Genomic DNA, 16,396 nt, shown 5'->3' with positions numbered 1-16,396 from the left:
AGGCAACTCCAGTCTGCAATAGAGGCTTCGTGTGCTGACCATGGAATCAATCTGTCTCGCGTCAAATCCCAAATCCACCCCCGACTTAGCTGTGGACAAATTCCCAAACCTCTCTGTTCCTGCTTTGTAAAGTGAGGGAAATAAGAATCCTTCTCTCTTAGTACTGTCCTGCAAATTTAGGGAGACAGCAAGGTCCTGCTTTTTCTCCAGCCTCCCCAGTGACCTCGGGCCCTCTGTCCTAATGTCCCCAGAAGATGGCCTTGTCTGCCGTCCTGTGGGGTGTCAGGGCCCAGTGGCCTACAAAGGTACTGAAAATCATCGTAAAGGATGGGAAGTTTCAGGAAATTGGGGTGACAAGTTCTGTGGCCCAACTGTCATTGCTACCTATGTAGCACTCATCTGTCACAAATGTCCTGCTTCTTGCAGCTACTTGGGGAAAACTCAGGCCAGCCTTCCCTGGGCTTCACACGATTCGTTTTCTCCATTGAGGATGTAGCAGAACACCTCAGGTCAATTCTTGTGGGTGTTTTCCACTTTGTAAGGATTAAGTCCGTCTCCCCACTCCCCGCCATGCATCTTCTATCCGGAAGTTGTTTCTGGTGCATCTCTGCCATATCTTACTGTCCTCTTGCCTCCTGTTGTTACTGTTGACTGAAAAGGGGTGTTCACTTGTTAAGCTGCCAGTTTTTGCTTTCCTTCCAGAGAACTGGGTGGAACTCTGTAGTAGATCTACAGTTCAGCTTTAAATTCTTTTCCAGCTAAGCGAGAGCTCGGTGCTGCCGCTGGGTAGAAACAAGGTGGTGGGCTGGATAAAACAAGGTGGAGGGCCGGATTCGGTCTGCAGGCCTTGTGTTTGCCACCTGTGAGCTACAGGAATAAGGAATGACAGCACCAGGAAACACGCCACATCAGAGTACAGGCCTCTGTGGCTTTCCTGTCACTCTCCAAGGTCTGGGCTGTCAGGAGCAAGGATGGTGACTGATGCCTAAAGGTTGTCACTTCTCCAAACGCAGCTAGGCTGGTTTCTCAGATGAAAGTGCTTAGACTGCTGAAGTTAAAGGTATTTGTTATCACTTTTTCCTTTCCTCCTCCTGCCATACCCCCCTCTGCCTGCAAGTTTATGACTCAAGAGAAAGCAATTTGCTTTGCAGAAGACTGCCAGTGACCTTTTCCCATTTTTGGTACCTAGCTCTCACACACATCTGAGATCTTCTCAAAAGCCCTGCAACCTGAGGATACAGGCAGTACTTAATTGATGGGCATGTGAGACAGCAGGAGCGTGTTTGTGTTTCATGGCCATCCAGAAGAGACCATGGGCCATGGTCTCTAGCACCAGTGGAGGGAATGCACATGCCACCAGGCTCGCTGTGGAACAGCAGCCTCTGCCCAGAGCAGCAGAGATCCTGTGTGTCAGCGTCAGTCAGCCACTCGAGGGCCATGTGAAAGTGGGGCTGCACAGGGCACAGCGCCCGGAAGTGCTCTGATTAATTGATGACATCTGCCATGTTCACGGGAGCAGGGTGTGGCAATCCTTAGAGTCTCTCTTTGGCAACTCTTCCTGGAGTTGCATAATGCTGTTGGCACATATGAGAAGATCCAGCAGACTAGAACCGTAAATAAATCAGGTTTTGCATGCATTACAGAAACAGAGCCCCTCAGTTTGCAGGACTGGCAGATAAGGAGCTGCATGGCTGTAATCCGGACACCTTCACTACAGGCCCAGGATCCTATGATCAAAGTGCTTGCCCATCAGTTTTTCTATACACCGGTCACGAGTTGATGGTGTATGATTTATTAATCAGAGTAACTCTGGGGTCCCACTTTCCAATGGCATTACTCAGAGTCTTCCAGGGCCCCACAGATCTTAAGCAAGGATATTAGTGCATTATATGCTCTTGATGGACCTACAGCATTGTCCATAAAAGCCCCACCACAAAACGTCACATAATAAAGAATGTTTTTATTTTGACTCAAATGCTGCCGAGTTTGCCATGTGGCAAGGAGCCTATAGTCACATTGAGTACAACTCATATAGCATCATCTTCTGACTCCGCCATCAGGAAACGGTTAGTCAGACCACCCCAAGTGGGAGGAAGAAGACCACAAGTTCTTAAACAAATATTTTCATTGTGATTAACTTTTAATGGCTTGAGCCTGAATTTACTGATTTATTTTGGTTTCTTCATGTTTGTCAAAGAAAGGAAAAGAATAAGCAAGATCTGTGCAGAAACATTCCTTACTCGAAATTCCAACTGCATGAAGTGGTAACTGAGCTGTCCCTTTATAAAAAAGAATTGTTTTCTCCAATCTCTCATTGGTTTTTTGCATTTAAACATTTAACAAGTATTTACTGAGCCCCTACTGCATGCCAGGCACTGTTCTGGACCCTAGGGATATAATCATGAAACAAAAAACAATCCCTGTCTTCAAGCAGCTTACTATTGATTTCCTTCCATTATTTCGTAGTATTGTATGTAAGCTGTTATTCATTTATTACAGTGGTAATGCTTTTTCTACTATGTTTTGAAAGATTAGGTTTTTCTCTTAGTTTGGTTAGATGTAGGACCCTATTTTCAGCGGGGTTCTGTGTAGGGTTTGGTTTGTTTTGTTGGAGTTCAAAGAGTAGTTTATAGTAAGAGCTCTCATTGATTTTAGATTCTTTTCTCTATCACAGGGATAAGTTTCTAGAGCAAAATCAGAGCATTTCCTGTCATTTTTTAAATTGCCTCCTTTTACCTAACATGCCTATTTTCCTGAGGAAGTCAGTCTAGATTGAATTCTAATCACATATATATAAGGGAAACAGCTGTTATACTGTTTCAAAGATATAGATATAAATTCTTCCCTCGCCATAAATCAGGATTGCTCGGCCTTGACACTATTTAGAGCCCAGTAGTCCTTTGTTGTTGGAGGCTGTCCTACTCATTGGGGGAAGTTCAGCAGCATCCTTGCCTCACCCTGCTAGGTGCCAGTAGTACCTCTCTCCTGGACCGAGACAACTGAAAACGTCTCCAGGCGTTGCCTAATACGGCCAGTGGTGAGGGGAGCAAAATCAGTCCTGGCTGAGACCCACCGTGTAAATGATGTTATTTTGTGATTCAGGTCTCACATGCTCTAAATACAGCATATGAGTGAAATCCCTGAAAAAAGCACCTGGGACAAAAAGTGTCTTCTGTCTGTCCTTTGTAGAAGCTTGGAGTTGAGTAACTTTCCACCATGAAAGAGTTAATATAAAGTGAGCAAGACATTTTTCAGTCTTATGAAGCAACACCAGCAACAAATGATGAAATGTCTTCAGTAAATTATGCCTTGGAAATAGTTTGCATTTCCTATTGGAAACTGGTTAAAATCATATTCATTTACCGTAAGTTAGAGAGCATGTTGGACACAGTATACTGTAAATTAATCTCAAATGATTTATGAGCAAATGTGTTCCAGATTTGGTGATCTCAGCTCAAGCAGTAGGCGGCTCATTTCCAAATATTTCTATTCTCGGGAACTGACATTCAATTCAATAAGTATTTACTGAACCATGTAATGTGAGAGGACCTTAGAACAGTCTGATACTGCTTCCGTGACCCCATCCAGCAGAAAATCAGTGCCCCTGAGAGTCTCCATACCTGATGTGGCACTCCCCACTTTGGTCTGCAAGATACTATAGAAAAGACAGGTTTTTCTTTCACCTTCACCGCCGCCAAGTCCTTTCCCATCCTGTGCAAGCGGTGTCCTCCCCAGTGAATACATGATGTCATGTGTTTCTTATTTTGTTCTTTGGTCCCAAATGGGCCACTTCTCAGAGTTTTGCTAGGGACATCCATTACATGTTCTTCTACCTCCCCACTGTGAATTCGACAAGGGTATTGCAGTCCACAGAGGGGTCATTTAACCAACTTACCTTGTATTTTTTAATCATCTTCGTTTTTCACACACACCAATAGATTCAAAAGTACAGGGCAAACTTGATACAAGTCACTGGAAGAAGGGTGGGTCTTGACGCAAAGAGAAAGAAAGGGTGAAAGAGAAACATAGTGGACTAGAGAATCTTCTCTCATTTGATTGCTCTTTATTGAGCACCTACTGTGTGCCAGGCACTGACAATACAGCTATGACAAAAGTGGACAGGACCTTACTTTCCTGGAACTCAAAGTTGATTGGGCAGTGAAACAAGTGGGCAAGCTATGTTTTTTACTGTGGTGCAATAGGTGCCAATATGAAGGAAATTGAGACGCAGAGGAGCCCTGTAGAAGGGCACCGCCCCAGCCTGGGGGGAGAGCGGAGAGTCAGAGAAGGCTTTGCAGAGGAAGCAGTGTCTCAACCAGGACGTGAGGGATGTTGCGTATCAAAGAGGAGAGGGAAAGAGTATTCAAGGCCAGAAGGAGAATGACAAAAATGTTTAGCATTTTGGATAGTAGACTGTGAGACAGGAAGAGTGAGAACTAAACAAGAAAGAGACAAATAACCAAATAATGCTTCTCAGGGTTCTGACTTGAGCAACTGGGTCGTAAGTGGCACCATTTACTGAAATGAGGAGCTCAAGAGAAGTAGGTTTGGAGGAGGACGGGGTGGCGAGGACTCGAGTTTTTAATCCACCACTAGCTCTAGAACATGAGAATGATTTTTTTTTAATGAAAGGTGTCAAAAGCTAATAGAAATGTAAAGAGTTGAGTAGCAGCTTTCAGTGATTTTGTTACAGTAGTCTCTCATGACATCCTGCAAATCCACTTCGACCTCTGAGTTTCTGCCAATTTAATTCTTCATCCAGCAACTATTTCTCCATTTTGATATGTGTCAGGATGGAGGGTGGGAGGTGGGGGTCGGCGGGCCGGGGGAAAGTGGTGGTGGGAAAATGGAGACAACAGTACTTGAACAACAACAACAAAAATAAAAACATATCAATATCTTTTTTATTTTTATTTATTTTAAAGAGAGGAAGGGAGAGAGAGAGACGTTGATTTTTTGTTGTTGTTCCACTTATTGATGCCTTCACTGGTTGATTCTTGTATGTGTGCTGACCAGGGGTGGAATCCTCAACCTTGGAGTGTATCAGGACAGCGCTCTAACCACCTGAGATACCTGGACAGGGGCCTTATCATTATCTTATGGCTTAAATTTTACCAAACGAGCCCTGAAAAATGGGTACCCATGAGTGAAGAAGTACAGTGAGTCATTTAGGCGCTATAATCTGGCTTTTCCAACATACCTCTACCCTCTTCTTTAAATTTCATTTGCTCTGATGGAGGTTTTTATTCTGATATTGTATGGACTCATTTTCTAGAGTCCATACTTTTTTTTTTGAGATGACTAAAGAAAAATATAATAATATGTATTATTGGGCTGTCCTCAGGCAGGTGTGTGATATCACAGAATTTTAAGGGGTGCAGACCTCACTTGAGAAAAATTGCTGTGTGGTGAACATCAATTCCTTGCCGATTCCATTGCTCAGAGCATCTGGGGAACAAGTGAGGTTGTCCAGGTAAAGACACCGAGCTTGCTTCTCACCCTCAGTGCTAGCCACCGCTTTTTCTCACGTCCCGCACAGGCCTGAAGCATCCAAGGGCAAGCCTTAAGAGTGAGCACTTTGAAACAGTCAATCAACCAGCAACTAAGGAACATCCAAGTTTACATGCCTCCTTTCTGTTTTCGGCAGGAATTTAGATAATGGGCTGTGTGCAATGTAAGGATAAAGAAGCAACAAAACTGACGGAGGAGAGGGATGGCAGCCTGAACCAGAGCTCCGGGTACCGCTATGGCACAGACCCTACTCCTCAGCACTATCCCAGCTTCGGCGTGACCTCCATCCCGAACTACAACAACTTCCACGCAGCAGGAGGCCAAGGACTCACCGTCTTTGGGGGTGTGAACTCTTCGTCTCATACTGGGACCTTGCGTACCAGAGGTGGAACAGGTAAGCCCCCGCAGTGGCAGGGGGCCAAGGTGGGGAGGAAGCAGCTACAGCTGCTCTTCATTTTTTTTGGCAATTGAATACTTGTGCTCCAGCTTGTTCTGACTGAGGACTGAATATTTAAAGTGTTTCATCAGTTTCCACCTATAATATATCCTACCAGGTAAAGGCTGTAAAAAAAAAAGCCAGAGCTTCACGTGCACATCAAAATGCTGGTGGCAGTGGTGCAGGGGCCCCGCGTTGCTGCTCCGTGAGAGCCTGCATGGGCTACTACCGGATATGACTCTCCTGCTGCACGTTAGGCCTGGCCTCTCAACCCCAGCTGGCTGGCTTAGAATAACTAGGGCAGCTTTTCAAATGCAGATGCCTGAGCCCCATCACGGAGCTTTTGAATCAGAAGCTCCGGGACTGAATCTGAGAGTGTATGTTTTGAGGTTTCCAGATATTAATGCACTGCTAGTCCCTGGCTAAAAGCTAAGGGTAGCCCCTTCTCCCTCATCTTCCTAATCTTCAGCCAGCCTGTCACTGCCCCGCTAGTGGGGCCATTTGGCAGCATTATTTTCGGCCATCATCATCTTTGATTCTCGCTGACCTTCCCGTTATCTTCCATATGACTGATGTATCAGCCCTCAAGTATTTTCATGTATCTTTTGTATTTTAAAATGGGATCTTATGTATCCTTAAGGGACCTTTTCCATTTTTTTTTTAAGTTTCCTTCTCTTTCCCACCATGGGCCATGTGTTACTCCATGTGCATTTGCTGACTTAACTAATACTTTGGAAAATATCTGGCATATATTCACAGACATAATGTTTTCTGAAACATTTGCAAGTTATCTCATGCATCCTTAGTCTTCCAAATCTGCTCCCAGTATGTGAATCAGGGTAACTAGACATTTGACATTATTTGTTTGTTCATTACAAAAGCTTAAGGAAATACACATCAGCCATTGTGCTCTCAGCTCGTCTGGGAGCCGATGTCTTATGCAAGGACCCATTGTGCCTTTTTACCGGGGAGTTGGCGCTACTGAGACATTACCAGGGGTTTTCTTGCCACCGCACACACCAGGACCATGTACTTACATCCAGAGTACCTGACCCAGAGCTTCGGTCATTATGTGCATGTGTTACTGTGAATCTGGCTTTCCCTTTAAAGCAAGCCTTGCATGGGTGAATGAACACTAGGTACACTTACTGTATTTATCCTTCCTGGAAGGTGGATGGACGGAAAGGGTCTGTCAGGCTATCTAAGGACACCTCCTGAGGATGCAGGGGGAAAAAGAGAGCCAACACTGCACCCAGTGTACACTCCCTGTGCCTCCTGAGTGCTTTGCCAGGAAGACTCATAATTCTGCTGACACAGGCATTGATTGACCTTGTTCATTCATTCATCGATGCTGGATATTAATCCTTGTGTCTGCAGGTGTCACTCACAAAGTCACTAGAGAGTGTCATAAACTACTTGCCTTGAACATGTGGGTCTATACTGTAGTCAGGGACAATCTTAGTATGAGAGGCCATCTGGTCCCTTGTAAATTTAAAAAAAAAACACAGTGCCCCTAACATTGGCAGATCTTTTTGCCTTGTGTTATCTGGCTTTATTATAAATGTATGTCCTTCTTCACATCACTGCTTTCAGTGCTTTACGGCCAGGAACAGTGTCTGTGTGTCCCTGTGACCTCCTATGACTGTCCCTTCCCTCTCTAGAAAATAAAAATACCCAGTGAGAATTAGCTGGCTGATGCAGGGAGGGAGTGGAAGTGTCCATCCTCGTGTGCCTTGTCTCCCACTCAATGCAGCTTGGGTTTGTTTTTAAATTATGTAATGAAAGGAATCTGTTAATAGAGTGTTAAATGAGAATAAAGAGTAGGCCTGACTTTACAGGTTCCTACTTTTTTGTTTTTAGCCAGTCTCTTTTCTAAACTTTTAAAGAAATCTAAGCAAAGGAGGACAGTTGCCAAATGACCCTGCTTTGCAGGGTCAGACCTTCTGAATGCTAGCTCGCCTGTGGGAGGCCCCACTTGGGATGGGGTAGAAAGACAAGCCCTGCCTCCCTCTCTGGTTCTTAAATAGTCCCACAGCACATATGTTCTCTTGGAACTACCTACACAGAACCTCTCGCAGGCTAGTCAAGGTGTGTTAGCTGTCTGCTGCCAAGCTCATGGCATTGGCAGGATTAAGTTCCTCGCAGGCTGTTGGCCACAGGCCACCCACAGTTCTTTGTCATGTGGGCCTGTCCAGCGTGGCAGTTTGCTTCATGAAAGTAGCTGAGTCTGCTAAGAAGGCAGAAGTCACCATCATTTGAATCCTAATTGCTTAAGGGACATCCCATCACCTTTGCCATGTTCCTTTGGTTAGAAGCAAGTCACTAGGCTGGCCCACACTCACAGGAGGGGGATTGCACAAGGGCATGAATACCAGGGGGTGGGAGTCACTGAGGCTGTCTAAGAAGTCCGCCTACTACCTGGAGGAAGTCCCAGGCCAAATGGGACACTGGACATTTTGTGCTGGTAATAACACCCCTCTGCAAAGCAGGAAGGGCCCGTGCGGGGAGTCAACCAGATGAGAAGAGATAGGATGGGTAGGAGGAGGAGCGAGTACTGCAAGTCAGTGTGAGAATGGGTGGCTGCAACGTAGAAAGAGAGTGAGAGAGAGGGAGTCGCAAAGCAATTGCGGATGCAAAGGGCAAGACATTCTCTAAAAGGGTAGACATTTACAGAGAGGGCCTCCTCAACCCCCGGGCTGCAGGAGTTTCCTACCACATTCTGTGTTACTCTTCTGCCAGGGGAAAGAGTGATATTTTACCCAGAACCCCCCGTGGGCTCCTGGGGGTCAGACACAAGGTATCTGTGATTGCTGCAGAGCTCTGCAAATCGGAGCTATTCCACTGCTGCTGCCTCTTCATTGTGGACACGGTATTAACAACTGTCTCTTCCCAAGGATCCCTTCCGAAGTGCACGGAGCAGAGTCCTTCTGTCCCAGATTTTAGTCAGAGCGCAGAAGGCATGAATGCCGCCCCGTTACTCTGGTTCCACCCGTTCATCACAAGGCAGCATTGTGTTATCGGTGCTGATTAGCTGTAGATTTTGAGAATGAGGTTTTAGTGAAGGTTTACTTTCTTGGAATTAATTTCTTCTTGTATAATATCTTTCCCCTTTTGATTCATTTTGTCAGGAGTGACCCTGTTTGTGGCCCTTTATGATTATGAAGCACGGACGGAAGATGACCTGAGTTTTCACAAAGGAGAGAAATTTCAAATATTGAACAGCTCGTAAGTTTGGAGAGGGAGAGGGAAGCATTCATGCCTTTCACGACCGGGGAAAAATTCTTGTTGCCAGTCCGCCTTTTCAGATATCTGAAATGCTGAAAGTACCCTTGTTCAACTCATGAACTCACACCAATTTAACTTGAGAATCGAAGAGTCGGCAAACCAGTGCAGTATTTTATGACAAGGTGTTTTTTGGAGAGTACCATAGGAGCCGAGTTGATGGTTTTGGTTTTGCCTTTGGCTTAAAGGTTGTAAAAGCACCAGCATCGCTCTCTGCAAACCTACATTTTCATATGATTGGCACAAGGCCTTGCCAGCCACATTATCTTCCCTTTGCCCAGTGATTTTTTCACATTTCAGATGTTGCTCTTGCTAAGCCCTCACTTAAGGCTAGCAACAAGTTCCTTCTGTTTTCAAAACTGCTAAACATTCCAATTTGGTAAAGTCTGTGGAGGCGTTACCCCATAACGAAAACTTGCAAGTGACTGAAATCTTTGTGAGATGGAAGGAGAAATGATTTCGCCCACTCACGAGTGACTACAATGCATGCATTTTAAATGTGGCTGGTAGGAACAACAATTAAACAGGCCATGGGGAAATTTCAAGGATGAGAATCACTCACGCTTCAAATACTACATTTAATACCTCCATTAGGAAGAGTAAATATAGGTCAGGTTTCCCTGTAGTTTTGAAATATTGCTTCTGCTTGGTTAAGGCCCTCCAGAAAAATCCAGGCACTAAAGAAAATGGCAGTATCCCACTTTGGCAAGCCTTCTTTCCTTCTTTTCCTCGTGAGCGCTCCCCAGTACTTGGGAAAGAGTGCCACCCGGGAACTGAGGTCCCACTGAGGAAGTTCTCCTGTGCCTCCAGGTCTGGTTGCTCTGCCCTCTGCTCCCTGAGCAAACTGAATCTCATCATGGCAGAAAGACCTGATCGCCTGTCCCTTGGCTTTCCAAAGAGCTGGAGCTAGGCGGCCCTGCTCACTCCAGTAGGTCTCAGGAGGGAAGTGTGGTCACTGTAACAGGGAACTCCCTTGGGCCCTGGAAACTGCCTCTTTGGAAAGCTCACCACTTCCCTGGGACTCCACCATCTCTCAGAACCAAACACTGAGATCGTGCCACCTTTCAACCCCCAGAACAGAATTCCTCCCACGAGAGAGCGATAACTCTGCTGGGTATCAGAAATCATGTCGATGTGGTAGCCCTCCTGTGGCCAGGACCTAGTAGGTGACGGGTTCTGGGGTTTTTTAATTATTATTGTTGTCATCATTAGGAGGGATATGGGTAGGGCTTTTTTTTTTTTACTTTTTATTTACATGCACGCGGAAAAGTACACATATCAACAGTGTACACAGTGCAGTTGCACCACAATAAAATGTGCTTCATGCCACTTAACTGTACACTTGAAAATGCGTAAAATAAATTTTATGTTATGCATCATTTACCACAATTTTTTAAAAGTGTGTAGTTTGCCAAATTTTCAGACCAAACATGCCTTTGCAGCCAGCACCCAGATCAAGAACATTTCCTTCCCCCCAGGTAGCCTCCTCCTATAGCCACAGGAATTTGTTTTAACCGGATGTATCACATTTTATGTATTCATTCTCCAGTGGACAGACATTTGGGTGCTGCTACAACATTCACGTACAAGTTATTGTGTAGACATGTCTTCAGTTGTCCTAGACTGAGAATGGATTCAGTGGATTTCTTCTTCCTGTTCTCTCCTTCGTGGGAGTTCATAGTTCTCACCAGCACTTCTAAGTGCAAAGTTCTCAAGAGTTGACCTGCCCGTCTCTCAGGTACACGTGTAGCAAGTCCCTTTTAGGCAAGACCCATGTGTAGAGACTTACCTGGCGGTCCTTCAGTACCACGCTCTCTCCACCACCACATTGCCAGGAATCATCCTCCCTGGTTATTTGCCTTCATGGCTTCACTGACCTCCTCAGCTCTTGTTTCTCCTCTGCATTTCAAATTTCCCACACGAGAGGCTGGATCAGGGTCGTATTTTAGGTCCAGTGGATATACAACAGGATGGTACTGCTCCAGAATTTCTTGTTTTGCTTTTATGGTTCTCATGACATATTCCAGTATCTTTCCAGGATACTGCTTACATTTTTGTGGCTAAATTGACTATGATTTCATCAAACTGATCTTCAAGTTCTCTGATACTAGAATCCATAAACCAGTTATCTGAAGCTGCTTGCCATGCTTGCCCATTAATGCTGACGTTCTCGTGCACAGCTGATTCAAAAGTCCACTGTGCATCTCGCAGCGCAGCCGCCCGAATTTCCCCTAGCAGCACGTCCCCAAGCTGTTGCACAAAGCTGCCGCGCAGTTCCACCTGTTCCATCGTGGCCCACCTAGCATTGCAGCACACAGAAGTCCTCATGGGAAGTGGGGGGGGGGGGGACGACCAGGGTACAGTCTTCTGTCCCAGCCACTCTCTCCACATCCTGCAGAGGCAAAAATCCCAATGAATTTTCTTAAAAGCAGTAAACAGCTGCCATTTATTAAAGGCTCCTTACGTGCCAGCCATGTGCTAAATTGCAAATATCTCATTTATTCCCTTTTTTTGAAAAGATTTTATTTATTTTTAGAGAGGAGAAACAAGGGAGAAAGAGAGGGAGAGAAACATCAATGTGTGGTTGCCTCTGGAATGCCCCCTAGTGGGGACCTGGCCTGCAACCCAGGCATGTGCCCTGACTGGGAATCAAACCAGTGACCCTTTGGTTCACAGGCTATCACTCAGTCCACTGAGCAACACCAGCCAGGGCTCATTTATTCTTCATAGCAACTGTCTAAGGTGTGTCTCATAGTCATTGGGTGTCACATGAGGAGCCAGACAGTCAGGTTCAGAAGCTACCCAGGTGCACAGAGGAACTAGCAAGTGGCAGAGCCAAGGGCAACATGTGGGGATGCGTCCTAAGTACAGTGTCAGATTTTGTCTTGGAAAGGCCCAGAGATTCCCATCAGAGGGGACTGAACCATCCAAGTTATAGGAAGATGAAAGGTTGGCTGGGAGCTGGGGGGGGGGAGGAAATTTGACTTTGATCTTTTCTGGTTTCCAATACCTTATTGTTAGTTTGATTCTCTGATGAATGCTTCTTATCTGAATGTGCTGACTTTGAATTCTGAAATACACTGCACTTTCCCTCCCCATTTCATGTAATATTCTCTCAATGCCAAGGCTGGCTTCTGAAAGGTAAGAACTTTCAACCAGCTTCTGAAAGGTTAAGAACTAGGAGTGGTAGGAAGTACCATACCCAGATCTTCTGTAGGCTTTCTCCACATGCAAATGGGTTCACACACCAGGTTGTAGGGTGCTTGCAAAGCCAGTCCTTGCCAAAGTCAAAGGCATGGCTTCTTCCTTTGTTAATATGGGTAGAATCTATAATGGCATCCAGTTGAAATTTTAGAGAAACGTTCAAAGAAGACCTGATCTATCTCAATCTGTATTTTGTTATTTGCATGCATGGCTTTTAGTGTTTGTAGGCTTCGAGCCCCTAACCCTTTTCTCTTAGAAGAAAATATTACAAAGGTTTTCCCCCCTTTAATATTCTTTCTTCTCGCCAGAGGAGTTCCTCATCCTACATGCCATGTAAATACCCTTTATCCAGGTTATGGGGGGGAAATGAGCTTTTTTCTTTTTAAACAGATACAGTATCCTGAAATCAAGGGTAATAACAGGGAAGACAAAATGATGCAGGAAAAACAAAGCAGCAATACAGAACCAGATGGCAGCATCCCCGTCCCCTCCCCCTCCTCCCCCAGCTCTCCTCGACTGAAAGAGGGAGGGACAGGGCTCTCTCTCTGGGGCAGCTGCCACGCCTCCCAGTGTGTGTCCTCCCACTCCTTTCCCTGACAGGAGGCAGCAATGGGAAGCCACAGGGCTGCCTTTTGTGTTTTCAAGTGCAGCCTGAGCCACGTGTCGTGTGTGTGTGGGTGTGCCCAGAGCCAATGGCACCGCTGCCAGCCTGGGGGTGGGGCCCTCACTGACCTGCTGTAGGTGTTCAGCAGTGATAACGTTTGGACATTATTAAACTTGAACCCATTTTGCAAAATATTTAAACTCATCTGTTTCATTCCCTATTTTCCCATTTCATGAGGAGTGATATACCACCTAGAAGCCAGCAACTCTTCAAAATATAAAGAACAGAGTGAAATAGTGGCCATTGCCTAGAGTAGTGAATCCTTTCAGGTTCTTTTCACAAATAGTCCTGGTTTAGAGCCCCATCTAAACATTTACGCTCTCTGAAAGTAAGATGGGTAGTGTCAAACTGAGAAAGAATCTAACGTTGGTAGTAAAACTGCTCCACAGCTGACTTTTGTTTGCAAATGCCACCTCCCGGTCCATCATGGCTCCTCACTCCAAGCCCTGTGAGCGGCTCCGGGGACTGGAATGGGCTCCTTTAACATCTCCAAATTAGAAGGACAGGGGAAGCTGTTGTGAAACTCAAAACCTCTTCAGAGCCAGAGCTTAAATCACATATTTGAGTCAGAGCAAGAGAACAGTTAAAGAAAATCTCACCAACTCTTAAATGAATGAAATATCTGAACTGTAAGAGCAATCTAAGTAAATGTACCTCTGATAATGCTCATTGCTCACAATAACTCGAGTAAAGAGATAAAAGGTAGTATGGTAGAGATCCTGTTTTCCTAAATCAAGGTGAATGACTTGTAAAGAGTGTATTATTAATCTGTAGGTGAATTACACTTCTGGTGTCTGTGCCAGCCTCTCTGGGCACAACATATGAAATGTACTACCCAATGCATGGTGTCCTTGTCATCTCATATCTCCTTTAATGAAGAAAGTGAACCTAGATGGCCTAGAAAAAGAGAAAAGGTTTTTATCTTTCTCATGAATAACTGAAAACCCCTTATAAAATTAATGGAGTCACTTAAGAGAAAATCATGAATTCCTGGCTTTAGAATGAGCTGATAGTTGGAGTCTACTTTATACTAAACTCTTTAGGTACCCAGACCAAAATAAGATAATTTATGCTGGATTTGCAATAGAAATTACTTGATTAATAACAGATAACCTGAATAAGCCTGGGCTTGTCCCAGCCTGCAGCAAAAATACTGGCTTCCTGCCCCAGCCGGCATTACCTGTACCCCCAAATTCATACTATGCTTTTTTCTTAATTTAAATAAATTAAAACTAACTTGATGAAGGTTATCTTGCATTAAAAAATAAGCCTGTGTTGCAAGCACTTAATTTTTTTCATCAGCATTTTGGAGCATTTTTCAGGGGGGCGTGGGGTGTGGGGGAAGGAGAGGGAAGGCGCGGAGATGATAGGTATTGTTTTTTATGATGAAATGTCTCCATCTAGTGGAATTTCAGAGCACTAAACATTGTCACTGTATTAAAGACAATGTCTCCAAAGCTGTTTCTTTAAACACATGCAATGGTTAAAAAAAAAAATTAACTTCCGCATATGTTCTCGGATGATATCCTTACCACTGCATGTATTTCTTTTGGAGGACGTAGAAATGAAACCAACAGAAACTGTTACAATGTTCACAGCTTTAATTTCGTGATTTGAACCTGGAAGGCAGAGGGGTGCAATAGGGAAGAAGCACAGGATAGATTCCACCTGATTGATGATGACCTAGCTCTTAAATGGGGTGGTGGGTTGCAGGTGTTCATATATGCAAGGGGGAACCAAAAAACCCTGAAATTTATTTATAAAAAGTTGTGTATTTATTCTTACACATTTAAACTGCAGTCACCTTCAAAGTGCTCTCCATTTGATGCAGTACACCTATTGGGATGTTTTTTCCACTGCTCAAAACGGTTTTTGAACTCGTTAATTTTGACGCCTTTTAGTGCTTCTGTTTTTTTGTTTCTCCTCTTCCACTTCAGCACAGCGTTTCCCTTTGAGGACTTTTTTCATCCATGGAAACGAAAAAGTGTCACTTGGGTGAGGGGGGCAAAATCAGGTACATACGGGGGGTCATGCCATTTTTGGTTAAAAACTAGTGAACGCTCAGCGGGGTGTGGGCAGGTGCACTCATAGATCACCCATCATGAAATGAGCAAACACGTTGAAAGAGCCTCCAAAAAAAATTCATTGAAGCCAAATGCAGCCTCTCACAACACCACCAACTGGTTCGGTGATACAGATGGGTTCCTAGAACACTCCCCCAGCAGGGGAAGCCTGTACTACAAGGGGCCTGCCCTCCAGAAGATAATTCCAGGTTTGGGGGGGCCTCCCTCCTACATCTATTATTTGTATGTATAAATTATTTTATAATAAAAGCCGGGACATGAACTAAATTTAAGGTTATGAAAGGACTTTCTGGGTGTGAGAACATTTACTTCTTTTGATTGATTTTTTTTTTTTCTGTAAATTTGTTTGGTCGGGTATAAAAGGAAAGACTTGAAAATCTAATTATAACAAATGTTTTTTAAAATCCTCTGCCAGCACCCTGTTTTGCTGTGGGCTATTCTGTGTGACATGTGCCAGCAAACACTTCCACAGCTGCACCTGTGACGCCTGTGGGCTTGTCACCATTTGCCTGTGACTTACTAAGTCCTGTCGGGAGTTGTCGTTCATCAGTCACCGTGCTCACATTCAGTCTTTAGGGAACGGGACTCTTGAGGAAAGCTTGTGTTTAATGTGGAGGCTGGTTATTCTCTACCTAATTAAATGAGTCTGGGGAAGATCCTGACCGGGACCAGGAGCCAACACATTTTCTTCCCTCACTGAGGGCTTTGACACAGAGCCCAGCCAAAACGTGATCTTAAGAAAGGCCTGGGGTTTCTCTCGCTGACTCCAAGGACCAAAAAAGGAAGGCGAGAAGGCACTGGGCCTCTGGTGATCGGGTGGGGTGGGTATTTCAGCTCTGGTCTCAGTTTGCTCAAGGGCATTTGCAGCCTTCCCAGCCCCTCACACTCCTGACTGCAGGCTGGTGGAGGGCTCCATGGACAGTGTTGGTGTCCGAGCTACAGCCCCATGTACATCTGCTAACCATGGTGGTCGGTGGAGGCACACGCTCCATATGTGTTCCCTGCCACACACAGCTGTGTGAGTCTGAGCACATGACCTCTCCCCATTCAATCTACTCATCTGTTTTAAGCCAAGAGTGGCATGCTAAGCACCCCTCTCATGGCCTTCAGCCCACAGCTCTGAGGGCTCCACAGGATGTACGAAATGGTGTGACTGAGAATCCCACTGGTGTCGGTCCTCCCCTTGCATCTGTACACACCTGGCTATACCTGTCC

The 16,396-nt window shown here is 45.1% G+C and overlaps 1 protein-coding gene and 1 pseudogene across 8 annotated transcripts in view; one reads left to right on the top strand and one right to left on the bottom strand.

Annotated features, from left to right (window-relative positions):
• FYN (FYN proto-oncogene, Src family tyrosine kinase) overlaps positions 1–16,396 on the top strand; it is a 201,274-nt gene that overhangs the window by 134,606 nt on the left and 50,272 nt on the right. For all 8 annotated transcript variants that reach the window (XM_053913819.1, XM_053913818.1, XM_053913814.1 and 5 more), the window contains 2 exons: positions 5,648–5,905; positions 9,076–9,172. In XM_053913819.1, coding sequence (XP_053769794.1) covers positions 5,659–5,905; positions 9,076–9,172 — 344 coding nt within the window. In that variant the 5' untranslated portion in view covers positions 5,648–5,658. The remainder of the gene's footprint in view (positions 1–5,647; positions 5,906–9,075; positions 9,173–16,396) is intronic.
• LOC128779545 (kinetochore-associated protein NSL1 homolog pseudogene) lies at positions 11,068–13,522 on the bottom strand (annotated as a pseudogene).

This window comes from Desmodus rotundus, chromosome 11 (genome assembly GCF_022682495.2).
Source record: "Desmodus rotundus isolate HL8 chromosome 11, HLdesRot8A.1, whole genome shotgun sequence".
Classification (NCBI taxonomy): domain Eukaryota; kingdom Metazoa; phylum Chordata; class Mammalia; order Chiroptera; family Phyllostomidae; genus Desmodus; species Desmodus rotundus.
Note: the sequence above shows the minus strand (reverse complement) of the source record. Positions and strands in the feature narration are given on the sequence as shown.